This window comes from Camelus ferus, chromosome 16, assembly GCF_009834535.1.
Source record: "Camelus ferus isolate YT-003-E chromosome 16, BCGSAC_Cfer_1.0, whole genome shotgun sequence".
NCBI lineage: Eukaryota > Metazoa > Chordata > Mammalia > Artiodactyla > Camelidae > Camelus > Camelus ferus.
The window spans coordinates 24,744,336-24,761,280 of record NC_045711.1 but is presented as its reverse complement, the minus strand read 5'-3'; the positions used below and the strand labels follow the sequence as shown (position 1 = coordinate 24,761,280).

At 59.2% G+C, this 16,945-nt stretch overlaps 2 protein-coding genes across 7 annotated transcripts in view; one reads left to right on the top strand and one right to left on the bottom strand.

Moving 5' to 3' along the window:
- Window position 1: 1 nt before the first annotated feature.
- RECQL5 (RecQ like helicase 5) overlaps window positions 2-16,945 on the bottom strand; it is a 32,981-nt gene continuing 16,037 nt past the window's right edge. For 3 of the 4 annotated variants that reach the window (XM_014552146.2, XM_014552147.2, XM_006176466.3), the window contains exons 9-20: window positions 4,323-4,541; window positions 3,985-4,084; window positions 3,813-3,849; window positions 3,625-3,683; window positions 3,465-3,538; window positions 3,039-3,132; window positions 2,651-2,785; window positions 1,802-2,343; window positions 1,553-1,643; window positions 1,107-1,331; window positions 808-877; window positions 2-716 (exon numbers count right to left, since the gene is read on the bottom strand). In XM_014552146.2, the coding sequence (XP_014407632.1) occupies window positions 616-716; window positions 808-877; window positions 1,107-1,331; window positions 1,553-1,643; window positions 1,802-2,343; window positions 2,651-2,785; window positions 3,039-3,132; window positions 3,465-3,538; window positions 3,625-3,683; window positions 3,813-3,849; window positions 3,985-4,084; window positions 4,323-4,541 (1,747 nt within the window). In that variant the 3' untranslated portion in view covers window positions 2-615. The remainder of the gene's footprint in view (window positions 717-807; window positions 878-1,106; window positions 1,332-1,552; window positions 1,644-1,801; window positions 2,344-2,650; window positions 2,786-3,038; window positions 3,133-3,464; window positions 3,539-3,624; window positions 3,684-3,812; window positions 3,850-3,984; window positions 4,085-4,322; window positions 4,542-16,945) is intronic. The other variant, XM_014552148.2, reaches the window with a different exon arrangement.
- On the top strand, window positions 6,435-13,684 carry SMIM5 (small integral membrane protein 5). Of its 3 annotated transcripts, none has more exons than XM_006176494.3 (3): window positions 6,435-6,837; window positions 12,442-12,597; window positions 13,077-13,684. In XM_006176494.3, exons 2-3 carry the CDS (start codon window positions 12,471-12,473, stop codon window positions 13,184-13,186), a joined length of 237 nt encoding a protein of 78 aa, XP_006176556.1. In that variant the 5' UTR covers window positions 6,435-6,837; window positions 12,442-12,470; the 3' UTR covers window positions 13,187-13,684. The 3 variants fall into 3 exon arrangements, with proteins under 3 accessions (XP_006176556.1, XP_032312726.1, XP_032312725.1); XM_032456835.1 differs by having other exon boundaries at window positions 6,444-6,837; window positions 12,437-12,597; XM_032456834.1 differs by lacking the exon at window positions 6,435-6,837 and adding an exon at window positions 8,583-9,943 and having other exon boundaries at window positions 12,437-12,597.

Sequence of the window (16,945 nt, the reverse complement as noted above, 5' to 3'; positions counted from 1 at the left end):
CTGTGTGTGCGTGAGTGTGTGTCATGACAGCCAGGGCTTTATTCCTCAGGTAAACGCCTAAGTCCGGCCTGGCCTTCCTGACCAGAAGCTGGGCGGGGCCTGGCTGTGGCCCCTCTCATGAGCTCTGCGCCTGGGCAGGACTGGAGGCCTAAGGGAGACCTGAGGCCAGCAGGGGCTCTTCCTGAGTAGGCCCCAAGGCTTTGGGCCAGTGGGTCTGGCCCCCAGCTTAAAATCTGTTAAGTACAAGAGGTGGAGAGACCTTCTTTCCCTCTGTTCCCCTGGCAGCAGCCACACCGCCGGCCACTTTCTAACCTGGGGATCTGGCCCAGAAAACCCTGCCACGAGGGCCAGAAGAGGCAGGGAGGCTGGGAGAAAGAGGACCTCAGGCTTTGCAAGCAAAAATAAAGGTGGGCTGAACTCTGGCCTCTGACCTTGATTTGGGAGGTGTCCAGGCCCATTTCCAAAGCAAGGTGTGGTTGGAAGGGGCTTAGGAGCCTGAGAACAGACGACGCCCCTGGTGGCAGCAGGCCGCCCACCTTCCCCGTTCCTGAGTGAGGCTAGGCTGGGCCGTGGTGGAGTCCGGGGAGGACACCAGCCCTGTCGGGCAGCCGTCGGTCATCTCTGTGGGCCACACAGGCCGTGCCAGTCAGCTTCACTCTCACACCGGGCCCGGCCGTGGAACAATAGCTTGATAACGTTCTGGGCCTCTTCCTTCACTACAGATTCAGGGTAAGGGAGCGTGAGAGCCAGTTTCCTCCCTGCGGGGCCTCCCCAAGCATCGCCCAACCCAGTGATGCTGGCACTCACCGCTCCTTCCTGGAGAGGGATTCTGAGTCAGTGAGTGTGAGAGGTGGCGGGCAAAGGCTTTAAACAATTCCTGGAGGCAGAGGGTGAAGAGGAGCAGGAAGCACAGACCCCTGCCCTGCCCTCCGAGCGACCCACAGCCGTGATCCAAGAGAAAGGCAAGCCCAGGGAGGGGCTGTGGGCCTCAGGGCTGGCCTGCTTACACCCTGTTTTGTCCTGGTGTTCACACCCCCCTCCCTATCCCTCACCGCACCCACGTGTCCCCAGCCCAGGAGGGAGCGGAGCCCACCCACCTTCCCTACCTTAGATGCAAACTTGCCCTCCTTGTAGAAAGGGGTCAGACACTTGACCACAACATTCGCAGCCTCCTTCAGGGAGATGCCAGGAGCTGAGAGCTGACAGGAGCCTTGGGCCGCGGAGTTCATGGTGCCCTGATCGCTGGCTGAGATGCTGCCCTTAGTCTCAGCTAAGATGGAGGCTTTGGCAGCGGAGCGTGGCCTCTTCTGAGCCTGGCTCTCTGGGCTCCCCTGGGCAGGGCCACAGTGGAGGGTCACTCTTGGGCTCCCTGTTACTGGCACCCCCTCCTGGAAGACTAAGCCTCAGCACCCACTGGCTCCCTCTGGCCCAGCCCATCTGCCCCTGGGATGTGGGAAGAAAAGATGATTTTCCCAAACCCCTAACCCAGAGCGGAGCAGATGCAGCCTGTAGGCAGGAATCTTCTTCCCCCATGGCCTCGTCCCTCTTGTACCTGCTGGGGTCTGAGCCGCTTGCCTCTCTGGGTCTCCTTTGTTGGGGTGGGCTGGCCTTCAGGGGGCCTCTGGTCTCTGAGTGGGCAGACACTGGCCGGAGGGGAAAGCAGGCATCAGAGCTCCAGGTACCAGCTGTGCCCTCAGCCCAGGCCGCCCAACAAAGGCCATCACAGGAAGAGGCCCTGAGCTTAAGAGGCCCAGTTAGCAAAGGTGGTTCCGGAGGATTCCAGGACTGCCCATGCCCTTACCTTGGCTCCTCCCTGGTGCACTCCTTCGTCTGGGGGTGGGCAGCCAAATGTCCCATGGCTCCATCCTCCTCCCCTGTGCACTCCTCTGGGGCTGTTAGGGGTCCCCGCACCTCCCCACAGGAGGGACTGGCACCTTCTGCCCCTGGGGCTGAAGTGACTGGAGGTTGGCCCTCAGCCCTTTGGCAGAAGAAGCGGGCGATGTTCTGAGAGTCCTTGAGGGCCGCTGCAGCCAGGAGCTGCTGCTTCTTGGTGACGCGGGCCTTGGCAGAGGGACTGCCCTGAGAAGGGCCTTTCGCCTTCTTTTCAGGGTAGGGCCCCCCACAATGAGCACTGCTCCCGGGGACCTCTCCTCTGGGCCCAGGAAGGGGCTCACTGCGGTCCTCATCCTGGAGGCCACAGGGTCGGCTGGGTGGCTCCTGCTTGCCTCCCTGCGCAGGCTGGGGGTCTTGCTCCTTGGCCTGCGTCTTCTCCATCAGCTCAGTGGCCGTCTGGAATGGGCAGGAGCCTTTGGGGAAACCGGCTCCCACCCGCTTGTGTTTGAGCTGTGAAGAGGAGAGAGGCTTCTGACCACAGGCCCCTCAAGGGCACTTGCTGGTGGGTCTGGGTGTGGCCATGCCGGTGGGGCTCTCAGGAGTGGGGGAGGGAGAAGCTGGGCAGGACAACACTTGGGGGTCAGGCTGATGAGAGAAGAGCTGTGGGCGCTGCAGAGGTACAGCCAGCAGAGCAGTGATGCTCGAGGGCCTGCCCGCCCCAGAGCACTCAAGGCTGGGGCTGTGATGCCGGAAGGCAGCAAGGGGCTGCGGCCTCTCCCGGACCCAGGCTTGCGGTGGACACCGGGACGCTACTTACCGAGTACACCTGGGAGGCCGGCCGGATGTCGTACTCGGTGGGCTCTGGGGGCTCAGCCTGGGCGCTATGGCTGTTGGTACCACCTCCCACGACGTAGAGCTGCCCAGCCTTGGAGGCTCTGTGGATCTCAGCCACCTGGGCAGAGACGGGAGGGAACGCTGTGGCATCTGCTAGCCCCTAGCCCAGGCTTTCCACAAGTGGGCTCTGTGGCCCATGGCTACAGGCAACTGGACACGGGACAAGTTCTAGTCCTCATGAGGTCGGCTAGAAATACTTCCAGCAGGCAAAGGTGGGAAGTTGGGCTCCCCCAACATAAGTGGCCCCATGAGTTGGGGGGGCTGCCTCTCCCACCTGGAGCATGTCCCACCCACCCCTGCCCAGGGCCCACCTTCTTCAGCACGCTGGCCTTGTACAGGTTGGCCACCTTGGCATTTTGAAATATCTCGTGTTCCAGCTCCACAGCCTTAGCCTGGAAGTCAAGTCTGAGGGTAGGAATGAGATCAAGGCATCAGGTGGGCCTGAGGCCCCTCCCTGTCAGATTCTCCTTGGGGACCCTGGGGGTGGCTTCAGGGTCTGGTGGGAATGGCCTTGTGCACAGGGATCCCACCCTGGACTGTCTGGGCGCTCTGCGGCTTACTGTCCCTCGGCAGCTCCTGGTAGCCCCTCAGTTGTAGCCAAGCCTCCCGCACCCCCTGGGAGCAGGATGGGTCACAGTTTGGGGAGAGGCACCCAGATAAGCCAGGGAGCTGGGGTTCCTGTGGTCTCTAAAGGAACAGGAGCTTGGGGAGCCCTCCTCAGCCCCTATGACACTCACCCATCAGTGGAACCTACGGCCTGGCAGTTGCTGCTCAGAGCCTCCTCCAGAAGCCCCAGGCAGTGCTCACGGGCCTGCACAGGGGAGGGAACTGGTCACATGAGTCTCACGTTGGCGGAGGTGTGAGGGGGGCAGGTGTGAGGAGCTGCCCATCTCTTACCTTCACGGTGAGCCTGGGGATCCTCCTGCTAGACGCCTCTTTCAGGGGACAGTCCTCATCTGGGGGGAGAGGTCCGTCCACTTCACTTTCTGTTCTCTGGCGCCCCCCAACCCCTGCCCCCCAATAAGGCATCCTCCTTCCACACCCTGGGGACAGCCCACAGGCTCCTGGGGACATTTCTTACTGACCTGGGGGTACAAATTCTTCTACCTTGGGGTCTTTGCCCTGGAAGATGACATGAAGGGCTGGTCAGGGATCCTGCCCCTTGGATAGACAGCTCCCAGTCCAGCACCAGGGACAGGGCTAAGAGGGGGTAAGAGGGGGGCCACCTGGGACCCCCTGAGCCCCTGCCCCCTTCACCTTGCGCAGGCTCATCTGCTTCTGATAGAAGAGATTCCATTCCCGCTTGTGGGCCTCATCTCTGCCCTCGTCCCCACTGCCTCCAGAACCTTCATCGTACCTAGTGGACAGGCTGGGTGTGAGCAGTCCTGGGTCTCGGCTTTGCCTTCCCGTTGCACAGTGATATCTCTAAGGCCCCGGCAGCTCAGGGCAACATTAAAGTCCTAGCCCCAGTGTGGCCCGTGGAGTTGGGGGGTGAACTATGGCATTGTGTCACCTCTGGTCTGGCCTTGGCACCAAGGAGAGAAGGCCAGACTATTTTCAGTGGGTTGGGGGCCCCTGGCTTCATGGCCCCTCACCTGCTAAAGCCCCCGTAACCCCTGCGGCCTCCCTCATACAGCTCAGGGTCAAAGCCATTCCCCTGGGAGGGCCCGATGCAGGTCTTGCTCCAGCTGCTTTTTTGCTCCAAAGCGTCCAGCTGCTTCCGCACCGCCGCAGGGTTCTGGCAGTAGTCACATCCTTTGGTGCAGGCGGGGGGCGCATCCCCGAAGTACTTGGCAATGGCAGCGTGGCGGCACCTGCAGCAGGCAGCACAGCACAGGTGAGGGTGAGGGGCCCAGGCAGGCCAGCGTCCAGTCACCCGGTCCCTAAACACAGGCTGAGCACTGCTACGGGGCCGGCCCCGTGGCAGGCATCTCTCGCGAGCCTCACCAGGCATCACTGGGGTGCCCATTTTACAGGTGAGGACAGTGAGGTGAAAGAGATTTCTCAGTCATGTAACACGTGTCCAGAGGAGCCAGGGCACGAACCCCATTCTGTCCTGCTTCTCCATGGGGTACTCCTCTGGGCCCAGCTCCCTCTCTGTCCTCTGGCAGTGGGGTGAAGAGCACGGATCCGGGTGCAGACCCTGACTGCTGCTGAGGCTGTGTCTTTGGGGAAAGCTATCTGACCTCCTGAAGCCTATGGAGCCCGCCTACAGCACGGTACAAGGCTGCGTGAGGGCTGAGATGAGGCTCTGAAGCGCTTTGCAGAGTCTGGCACAGAAAAAGGGATGTTATTACTCTTCACTCTTTTCTGAGGGGTTGGGAGGGGAGGAACGTGGCTCTGCTTCTGTCTCTTGGTGACCTCCTCCTTGTTGTCCCCAACAAGCCTCTGCCCAGCCCAGTGTACACAGCCCAGGTCCCAGGGCCTGCGTGAGAGCAGGAACCAGGCAGCTCAGGGCTGGCACTGTATGCTAGGCACTGGTGGGGGCAGCAAGGAGACCCGGCCACAGCCCCCTTGGGTTGCCAGCCTGCAGCTGTCCCTCCTGTGATCACCCACCCCCCCCCAAGGCTCAGAGGCATTTGCAGAGGCCAGGGTGGGGGCCCACATCTCTATCGGCCATTACAAATAGTCATTCCTGCAACAGAAATGTGTCCTGGGGTGGGAGAGCCCAAGGGAGATGCTGGAGCAGAGGCAGGGCTGTAAAGGCACCACATCCCAAAGACAAGAGCTGGTGTCACTGCTCTAACCAGACAGACCTCTCAATGTGAGCACTGCCCAGGGCTGCAGGAAACACTTTGAGGAGCTGAGACCCCGAGGGACAGGCTCCAGGAACCAGAACCGATGGTGACACAGCCCACAGGGAGTGCGGGCTGGCTGCCTTGTTCAGCTGAGTGGAGAACAGTTGGAGGAGGCCAGTGGCCACCAGAGGGCGCTATTCCTGCCACACCTAAAATTGATGTGTAACTCATTCCATTGCCCAAGTCTGTGCAACGGCACAGTAGCCGCCTGTCCAGCCTCTGGCATCCAAGTGGTGTGGCCACAAGGTTGGCTTCCTTCCCCCCACCCTCCCCCAAGCCCTGACTCACTAGGGTTTTGTGCTCACACTCAAAGGGCTCCATTGACAGCTGCGGGCTGGGGTCGCCTCCTGTCCTGCTCCGGGCACAGCCTGGTTTGCTGGGGTGGCACGACCAGCCAAATGTCAAACAGCCCCGCCAGCCACTGGGCTCTGGAGCCCGTCCCCAACAGTTGGGCCAGGAGTGTGGAGACAGCCCCAGCAGACACTCTGGCAAGAAGAAGATCAGCAGTGTCCTCTCCTCCTGAGCCAAGGAACATGAGGCACCTCCCCTAGCAGGCTAAGCCCAGGCCACTCCCAAGTCACTCGGGACTCCCAAGTTCTTCCCCAAGATGCCTCCCCAGAGGGCTGACTGCTTGGGTGGTCCAGCAGCTTCCCCACTATTTACTTTCTTTCCTAGGAGAAGCAGAGGGAGGGACCTGCCAGGGAGTCGCCTGAGGGACAGGTTGGGGTGGTCAAGGGACTTGAGCCCAAAGGCCCTCCTGAGGGCCAGGCAGAGGGCAGAGAGCTGGAAGAGCTGTGGGCCCCCTCCCTCCTGACTCCGTGCTCAGGTGGAACCTCCCAGGGGTCATCTTTGCCAGGGAACATGAGAGCCGACCTCCTCTTTCATCAGCTCACAGCCCAGGCCCAGCCCACGGGCGGGCGGGTTAGCACACACCCGCCAGGAGGGAGGAGAGGAAGAGGAGGAACGTGCAGACCTCCCAGGGCAGGGAGCTGAAGCCACAGGACCAGTTCCCAGCAGGGATTCCCTCGCCTGCCTGCGCTGGGCAGCGGTGGCACTGGCTCCCCACTTCAGTGGCCGCCCCTTGTAATTTGACACTTGAATCTCCCGGACGACCAACAACAAAAAAACCCAGGCCGTAACAGCAGCTGGCTGTCAGCAGCCAGGAGCTCCGCTGAGCTGGGCAGAGGCACCCAGGGAGCGGCCGTGGGTCAGGAAAGAGGCGTCAGCAAAGGAAGGAAGCGGTGTGAGCGGTGGAGAGGCGCGGAGGAGAAGCGCTCAGAGGCTGCCGGGCTCCGAGCACCTGAGCTCCCAGGTGAGTGGTGCGGGCCACAGGTGAGGAGGGGGCAGAGGGCCACAGTCTACTGTGAACAGAGAGGAGGGTCCAGGGGGCCACACTTGGTTGGTCTCTGGACAGCCTCCTTTTCAAACCCAGGCTCCCTCTTCTTTTGCTGGGACCCAGCATGGCCGCAGGCTGAGGCTACAGCCCTCTGCTCAGGGTGGTTCCTCCCTGCTTGCTGAGCAGGCATGGCAGAGGGGCTCAGAGTGCCTGCTTACTCTGCAAGTCAGTTTAAGCTTTTTCTATTCAGGGGGCTTAAACAAGGGATTTGGCTGGCCTGGCCTGGGAGAGCTGTCGCCTGCCCACTGAGCCTCCCTTTCTCCCTGATTGAGTCCCTGCTTTCTCCCAGTCGAGGAGGCTCAGGGCAGGGTCTGCCCGACCAGTTCACACCCCCTAGGATGTGGCAGAACCCGCGGCAGCTCTGCCTACCTATGTCCTGGACAAGAGCAGTGACTGCTACCTCCGGTGGGGGCCTTGGGCCCATTCACTGCCAGGTGTTCTCCGCTCAGGGCTAGGCCCAGGTGCTCCTCCCTGGGCCCATTTGGATCCCTGAGAGCCCCCAAATCTCTCTGAATGCTGCACCAGAAGTATGAGGGCCTGACTCTAAACCCAGAGTCGGGGAGAAGGCAACAGCAGTGGAACTGAGGCTGGGGGAGGGACTGCCCCACCCCAGTACTTGCCCTCTGCCTCACCACCGGACTGCTGACCCCAAGATGGTTCCTCGGGCAGCAATGAGATCGGCCCTCTGGGGCAGGGTCCCGGGAACCAACGCTGGTGCCTACTCCTCCTGCCTCCCTGTCCTCACGCCAGGGTCAAAGTCTCCCTCCCCGGCCCCCAGATGTTTTCCCCAAAGCAAATAAGCTAGTAGCTACTTAGAAACAAAACCCCCCAGGTTAAAGTAGAAACCAAGGATCAGCCGAAGCTTGGCTCTTGGTTCTTGGCTCTTGGTTCAGCAGAAGTTGTGGGATTTGGCCTGGGTTGGTGGCTGGGGAGACTAAAGGTCCTGTGGCCATGGGCAGTGATGGCAAAGAGAGGGGACAGATGCCGGGCTGTGTTGGAGGTCAGGCCTGATGGCTACCCTTATCTGTAAGATGGCCCAGGCAGGCAGGCAGGCAGGGATCAGAGTCCCTGCACTCACAGAACACAGGTGGACGGGGTCCCCCAAACAGCCCATGTGGGGACAGAAGGGTAATGCCCAGCTTCTGGGGCTGCACGAATAATCAGCAGCAGCAGGACGTGCCTCCTCCTGTCCTGGAAAGCTACGAGGCTGCGGGAGCGGAACCGCTGAGCGTTCAAGTGTCTACCTCCCACTGCAAGTGGGGGCCGAGGCAGGAAGGGGCAGCTGAAGGCTCGGCACAGTGCACAGCGAGCGTCTCTGCCTTGCTGGTCAGGCCTCCGGACCCCGCAAATCTCCCACTACTTTGAGTTATGCCTCATTCTCTTTGTTTCTCAAACAAGACATTGCCCTGAGGGCTGGGGTGGCTAAAACCCACCAAGATAGGGGCAGGGCAAGAAGCCCTTGGGCCCTCAGCCATCAACAGCTTCTTATCAGTCACAACACATCCTTCCATAGGCAGCTGCAGTTGGAGTATCAGCTTTGCAAGGAGGAAACAGGGACGCTTCAGAGTGGCAGCTGTCCAGCCTGCGGATGCCTGCCTGCTCTGTCTCAAGGTTCTCTGTGCCAGGAGATGCCACGCAAAGGCATGTTTTCTAGTCCCTCCAGCTCTGCCAGCCTTCCCCTCGGCCCGGCTCATGTTCCCCCTCCGCTGGCTGCCACTCCAGCGGAGGAGCACCCTCCAAAGTCTCCGGGAAGGGCCATGCAGGCAGCCGGGCCAGGAGAAGCCACCAGTTGCTCTGGCTGCTTCTAACCCAGGCACTACTGAGCATGGGGTTGGGAGGACTCTGGTTTCCCTGGTTCGCAGGTAGGAAGTACAGTTTGAGAGGAATGTGGTGGACCTGAGATAGACTGGAAACATATAGAGAATTATCAGTACCCCCACTAGGCTTCCCTGCCCTCCTCCCTCCAAACCTGGGAAGGTAAAGGGGACAAGAGGCAGCTGGCCCCAGAGCACCCATGCTCCCCAGGCCACAGCTGGGAACACTTAGGGCTCCCTACAGAGCAACAGCTGGGGCACAGGCCACACGGTCACCTGATGACTGCCGGTTATATCGGGCACCAGGCATCAAGCACCCCTTGGCCTCGCTTTAAATAGCCCGCTGGGAAGCCCTCCTGGGACCTGCTGGAATGTGCCTCCGCCCTCCCCTCCAGCCCCACCACAGTCCCCACAAAGGCTCTCCTCAAGGCCAAGCTGGCGATGACAAAACAGCAACGGAAAAGCAAAGGCGGCTTCAATCTTTGAGGGCGAACAGCCATGTCCAGCAGCCCCACTCCTGTTCCTGGTGCAGAGAGGATCCAGTGAGCAGCCCTGGGTCAGTCCCCAGGGCTGGGCACAGCTGGCCAATTCAGGTCCCCAGAGGCCCATGGCGTCCATGTTCATGGACCGACACACTTCCCACAGTGAGGCCCGGGTCCCCCAGGCCTGAGTCTGCAGCTTTCTGATTTCATAACCCCTGGAGAATGGCTGACTTCAGAGGCGAAGCTTCTGATCAACAAGCCCCACCTCCCCTGCACAGCGGTTCAGCCTCGGCCCCACCTTCCTCCTCCCTGCTCCAGAAATCACGCCCCTCGGACTGACCTGCATCCACGCCACCTCTCACTCACAAGTGGAGGCGCCCCCTCTGCAACCCCTCCTGGGCCTTTGGGAGTGATGGACATAGGTGTAAAAGCCCTCTGCCCACCCGCCCTCCACTGCTTCCTCTTTCAAGGAGTGTCTCTGATGGCTACATTAGGCAACACAGGCACCGGGCCAACCAGGTTGAAAAACCAAACCAAGTGTAGCCGAAGAAGGAAGGGCAAAAGCAGCCCAGGGCTTGGGTCAGCCCACTGGCCCCCACTCCATGAATGAGAGCAGCAGGCGGGCTCTGGTCCTGCTGGAAACCCGGGAAGTGGGATGCCCGGAGGCCCCAGAACAAGGAGGGGTCCACTCCCCTGTACGAGCCTGCTCTCCTGGTCGGCGGAGGGGTAAGTCTGTTTGGTGTGACTAGTGGAGAGGGGTCCTGTGCTGGAGAAGTAGTTCATGAACCCAAGACACACACAAGACTGTTCCTTTGGTGACAAGTCACAGGTGGTTCTTGAAGAGCAGGTGTGGTCTGGTGAGTGATGAAAGCTGTGCTCCAGACTTAGGAGTGTGGGGCAGGGCTGATCACACAAAGCCCTGGTCCCTGTGCTGAGCCCACCACACAGGCGGGGCCCTCGGCGGGCTGCTCCTGGGCTGACTTCTCTTGCCCAGCTAACAGCAAGGGCAGCACTGGCCAGGCTCCTGTCCTGCAGTGTGACCTCAGAGAAGTCCCTTCCTCTCTCGGGTCTCAGTTTCCCCATAAGCAAAAGAAAGGAGGCAGGAGTGGATGACCTGTGGTGTTCTAGAATCCTGTGCCTCCTAGTACATTTGAAAACTGGAATCCTGATCTCCTTTGCAGGAAGACCATAACCCAAGGGTGGGATGTGAGAGAAGCCAGGAAGCTCTAACTCCCCCTTTGACAGGAAACCATCTAATATTCCAAGGAGCCCTCATCTGCCTATGACCCCTTAAACACCACCTAAAATCACAGCTCCTCATCTCCAGCTTTCACCCAGCACCTTCCTTCACCTCACACACCACACACAGCCTGGGAACGAAGGATGCAGACGCAACTCCCCAAAGGTGTTTGGGGGATGGCACCGACAGTGTACATGGGACGCGACTGTCCCCAAAGGCCACCTCAACTCTCCCGTGCTGGCCAGACCCCACCTGGAGGGAGCCACATGTGTTGGGCACTCCCGGAGCCAGGCCCTGTGCCCACTGCTGCTCTCCGCTGCCAGGTGCTCGGCCCTCCCAACTGCCTTGAAAGACAGGCATCTCATCTTCACATAAAATGAGGAGAAGAAACAGACTCAGAGAGACGAAGGGGCTCGTCCATGTCTCAAATGCAGGAGGAGGCAAGCAGCATTCAAATCCAGGATGATTCAAACGCTGTCCTGTGGGGGACAGCTGGCCAAGCGAGAGCAGTTGTCTCATGGAGAAGGAGATGCGGGAGGCTCACACGCCAGCTGCCAGGGGTCCCAGAGGACTGGGAGGCAGGAGGGGGCGGAAGCGTCCTTAGTGACACGGGTGGGACTTATGAGGTCACTAGGCAGTCCCACCTTCTAGAGATCAGAGCTACCTGAGAAGGGATGGGGTGGGGCTCCCCACCTCAAGCAAAGGCCGCACACAAGAGGGAGGGCAGGGAGCCAAGTGTGGGGTAGAAGACTCCGCAAATGACCTTCAAGGCAGTTCTAAGGCAGCTATGCCGTGGCGGCAGCACCATGGTGACCAGCTCCACAGACCACAGCCATCTCGGGGAGAACCTGCCTGGCTGAGACCAGGGAAGAGGCAGCAGTAATTAGAGCCTAAGGTCCGGCACAGGCCTCTGGCCGCCTGCGACGCGCCCTTGGATTAGAGCTGCCTCGGTGAACAGGTTCAGGAGGGGTTGGCATGAGGCCGTCCCTGGTCCCTCTCTGAAGAGGCACCGGCTCCCTCGTGCTCACCAGGGAGGCAGGAGGAGAAAGAAAGTCTGAATAACATGTTCCAACTCACTGACTCAGCCGGACCTTCACCTTCGGCCCCTCGGGCATGACAGAAGGAGGCTCCTGGTCGTGGGGCCTGGCAAGCTGAGTTGCCACTGGGATGGAGTTGGTGGGGTGGAGGGGACTCTCTTGGACAGGCCAGAGGGGCAGGTCTGAGCCAGCAAGGGGTAGGGGTGGGGACCAAGCTAAACCCGCCCTGAGACACCTGACCCCGTCCTGACATAGGGCCCCTCAGCAAAAACTGAAGAAACACACAGTGTCATCTCCACCTTCTCACAGGAGGACACCGTATAAGTAAAGCAACTGAGCTGGTGGGAGAGGTTGGGGACCTAAGATGCCTCCCCAGTCAGTTCTCACCTACAGCTGACCCTGGCCAGGTGCCCCCGGCCAGGTGCCCCCATGAGGTTGCTCTCAGGAGCACCTGACCTTCCTGTCCCCACATGTGAGGAAAAGCAAGGACACCAGGCTGGGATCCTGGAGCCCCATCTCCTTGCCTGGGAACCTGGGGAGGCACCCAAAGTCCTGAATGACCCAGGGCCACCAGAGGAGCCATGCCTGTTCGAGACACCCTGGCAACACCTAGGAGTGGTGTCTAAGACAAAGGAAGGATCAGTGAGGTCAGAAACCGTGGCCAAACTTGGCTGACCAACAGATTCCTCCTGTGCCCAGCTCTGCCAAGCAGCCCTGTGGCGGGGCCTCAGGCGTCCCTCGCCCTGGGCAGCGCCAGCCAGGTTGGGGCTGAGGGCCACCACCGAGCAGGGGGGGGCCCACCAGCTTCCTTCCTCCCTCATGAGCCACCAGGAGTGTGATGGGTGAGACCTGACAAACTTGTTTTGCGGGCTGGGGTGCATGAGAGGGCGGATTCTCTGGGGCCAGCTCTGTGGGGACTCAGTCCTCTCTCTGCTCGCACAGCTCAGGAGGAACCCCAGCAGGAGCCTGGCGCAGCATGGCCGCTGCCAACTTCGTGCAGGAGATGCATGCCATCGGGGAGAGGCTGCTGCTCAGGCTGCAGAGGCTGCCCCAGGCCGAGCCCGTGGAGATTGTGGCCTTCTCGGTCATTGTCATTTTCACAGGTAAGCTGGGGCTCCCAGGGTCTCCTCAGCGCCCATGGCTCTTCCTGGCATCCAGCAGAGACCACGGTGCTAGCCAGAGGGCTGGGGGAGGTGGCTGGGTGGTCCCCTGGAGCAGAGGAGGAGAAGCAGACGTCCTTGGGGGAAGCCATGGGGTTGCCCCTAATCCTCTGACATGATGCTCTAGGGATGGGGTGGTGCTGGGAACCAGGGCCCAGAGGCGCCCCCGGCTCCCCCACCCGGGGATGAAGGGAGCAGAGCTCTGGGCAGCGGAGGAGGCAGGACAGGGAGTCAGGGCCTGGGGGCCGGCATGGGGACAGTCAGCACCTCTCAGATCCTCGGGTATTTCTGACCACTAAGCCAGACCTTTGGGCAAAGGTCCTCCACACCCCAAGAGGGGCTTCTTCGGGAGCAGGGTGGGCATTCGCTTTTTCTCCCCCACCTCTGTGCTTCCTGTGCTCTGCTCTCTCCCAACTTTCCAGCCACCGTTGTGCTCTTGCTGCTGATAGCCGGCAGCTACTGCTGCACTCAGTGCTGCTGCCCTGCGCGGAGAGGCAGGAAGGTCCAGGTGGGCCCCATGACCCCACGGTGAGGGACCGGGCGACAACTGAGGAGACCGCCAAAGCCACGACCCAGGGTGTCAGCCTGGCCCTACAGCCCTCACCCCTCAAGACAAAGATCCAAGGCCCCAGCTCTGGCCTGGCCCAGGAACCCGGACACTGACTGATACCTGGAGCCTCATCAAGGAAAGCAGGACCGTTCCGGCCACAAAACCCTCATCTGCCGGTGAACACTGGGTGCCGAGGAGGAGTCGACTATTTCAGAGACTGAGGAAACCACTGAGGATTCTTTGCCTTCCTGTACTTTCTAACAAAACACAGCAGCAGGGTCCCCATTCCTGGGTGGAGAACAGCCCGCACGTGTGGGGAGCTGGCCTTGGGGCTCCCACACCAAAGAGGAGCAGGCCCACCAGAAGGACTTCGTGCAAGAGCTCCTGGATCCCCAGCTTCCCCCACAGTGGGGACATGTCCGTGTTCTGTTCCAGGATTTGCCCATTTCTTTCCCAATAAAAGCTTTTTGGTTATGTGTTTCTGTGGTGTCAGACTCCCTGGGCTGGGCTCAGCATCGGGAGGGCGACGTGCCAGAATTCCGGAGGCATGGCCAGGGACTGTCCCTTCCAGGCCTCTGCTCTCCCTGTGCCCACGAAAGCTGAGAAAACAGGCAGGCAGGAATGCCACGGAACCAGGGGAGGGGTGAAGGGAAATTCCTGCCAAGCACTAGCTGCCGACAAGCTCTGCCTCCAGCCACCCACTCTGCCATGACGGAGGCTGCATCTGCCCCAGGCAGGTGCTGGGCTCAGGAATGCCACTCAGCAGTCACCACTGCCATTAACTGGCCAGCACACCCCGTCCTAGCAGGCTCAGGCCACTGGGTCTTCCCAAACTTCCAGTCAGAGAGGTTAGGCCCCACTACTATCCATAACCTGTACCCTGGCCCCTCTGCCCTTTCCCCAGTGTGTGCTGAGCTGTCTGGGTTCGACTCCTCACCCTGCTTCTCACCAGCTATGTGAACGCAGGGTAGTGACTTGACCTCCCCATGCCATGTTTCCTTTCCTGTGAAATGGGGCTAATCCTGGTACCCACCTCCGGGGGTAAGCTTGCGAGGATAAACCGAGATGACCTACGTCGTGCACTGGACTCAGTGCTGGGCATATCCTAAGAGCTCCGCAGACCTGCCGTCATTACCCGCCTCTGTAAACAGAAGGCCGATCCAGAGCAACATGGATGCATTTTAAGGACCGAGCCCACTGATGTGCAACACTGCCCTGCCTCCATCCCTTCAGTTTGCTTCCTCTTCCAGAGAACTCGCCAGGTAGAGCTACAACCCAGGGATGAGGGTGGGGAAGGCAGAGGCTGGCGCGGTACCTCCCCACCGTACCGGTCCCCCCCCACTGTACCGGTCCCCCAGAGCCACAAAGCCAGCTGTGTTTCGCACACCTCTGCTGTCTAGGCCTGCATGGCCTTTGTTCTGGCTGCCTGGGGGCAAAGCCCCGTCTACTCAGAAAACAGCGCGTCTTCGGGAAGGGATGCCAGCCCCTGCCTCCCGGCCATCTCCGACAGGCAGGAGAAGCGCTCTCTCTGGCTGGTTTCACTTCCTGGAATCCAGGGTCTTGTCTGACAGGTTTGGTTTGGGTTTAAGACCCAGAGGGGAAATGCCTCCATACAAAACAAAAGAAATTCAAGAATCTGTCTATACGTTCTACCCATTCTACCTGACCACCACCAAAGAATGGGATTCAGCATAAAGATGATGATGACAACAAGGCGATGGTAAAGCTAGTTAAAGGTCCCTGAGGACTTACTCTGGCACTGACTTACACGTTTTGATGCAGATAAATTCATTAAATCATCACAACAACCTCACTGCCATAGGTACCATTATTATCCCCCCTTTATTATTTTTTTTAGATTTATTTACTCATTTTTTTTTTAAATGGAGGGACTGGGGCTGGAACACAGAACCTCGTGCATGCTCAGTATATATACTCTACCACTGAGCTATACCCACCCCCACTATTATCTCCATTTTAAAGATGAGGAAATTGAGCCTTAGCAATGCTAGGAAACTTGTCTAAATTCAATCAGCTAAAAAGTGGCAGAGCCAGCCTCTGGGCCCCGCCTGTCTGGCTCCAGAGCCCTCGCTCACCACACCCTGGGCCCCAGGCCTCCAGCTGCAGTACTGATAAGGCTCTCATTTCACCATCCAGTCAACCAACCCTAAATCCCAAACAGCCACACCCCAAACTCCATCTCAAAATATCTCCCTATAAGTGGGTGTGGCCTAAGAGTTAAGAGCTGGAGTGGGGCCCAGCTAGGTCTTCCTCCCAGAAGAAAAACACAGGGAAGGTGGGAGGAACCGAAAGAGAAGCCCTGCCTTTTCCAGTCCCAGCACCAACTTGGCTGGAGGGTCCTCCGTTTAGGAGATGCTCCTGATTCCTGTGTGACTCTTCCTTGAGCAAGTTTCATCAGCATCAAGAACACCCTCCCTGAGGGTGGCTACGGCTGAGCCTTTTTATTAGAAACGAAGCTGGCTCCCTGATCCAGCTGTCAAGATGTGGGGACCATGGGCAGCCCTGGGCACTGACAGGCTGACTGGTAGTTCATTCCTGTTTTCCTCCTCTGGGCCAGTCAGTTCCTAACTGCTGAGTCCAAATAAGACTCTGTCCCTGCCCTCAGAGGGCTTACTGGTACACCCCGAGCCCCGCCACTGACGGCTTCCCCATAGTTGTCAGGCCAGGCTCCAGTCACGCTCAGTTTAACCAAACAGGTCTGCTGCAGCACGACAGCAGTCTGACACATGCTGACCGGGTCCTCCAGGAAGACAGGCATGGAGGGGAGGCAGCAATTCCCCCAGGGTGGGAAAGAATAAACCGAGAGGTACAGGCAAGTGGTGGCCATGGAAGGGGCAGCCACTAGGCTGTCTGAGCCCCAGAGAATGTCTGGCTGACCTTGGCTGCCACACCTCTCGTTTCCGCCACCCTGCTGCCATGGACCAAGTCACCAGCAGTCTGCCTGTGGTCACTGCTGCAGCATCCTAGCTAGTCTCAGCATTGATCTCCCCCGCTCCCCCGTGCCTCCCCTGACTGTGACCTCTGCTCCACCACTGACGACTGTGGTCTCCTGGTTCCTCACAAGGGTTTCACTCCACACTTCAGATCCGTGCACTGTACTGTCTATACCTTACAGCTTACCAGAAACCGCAGTGAAGCCACCTGGTGCAAGAATCTCATTAGCCAATTTGGCAGAGAGCATTCAAAACAGTTTTCTCCTAAATCTGTTTTCCCAAATATCAAGATTTAAAAGCAATCTACAATAAAAATCTTCACGATATATTTGCCTGTGGGTAATAACAAATTCCAGACCAGAGAAAACTGAGGACAAATTAATTCTTTCCTTAGAAAAAGTTTCCTTGGGACTGTCCTTAGGACCAGTTGCCTGTCCCTTAATTCTAACTCTTACATCATCCTCACATCTCAACTTAAACATCACTCCTTTCAGGGGAGTCCCCTCAGCCCCTGGGCCAGGCTATGTTAGGGTCACCAACAGCATTCTCCACCCCTTCCCATCATATCATTTCCTTGATCATTTCAGAAGAATCTTCTAATCAGGGCCAGCAGTTAATTGAAAAAGTCAATAAAAGCAATGTTTGTGTACACGAGACATATATTCTCCACGCCTCTCATTTTAAATGGAGATACACACGCACATGCCTTGGCCAATCTTTCTGACGTAGGGCTAACGTCTTTTCCCTGCGTGTGCGTTTGCTGACCCGAGTTCCTGAACTGTCTCCT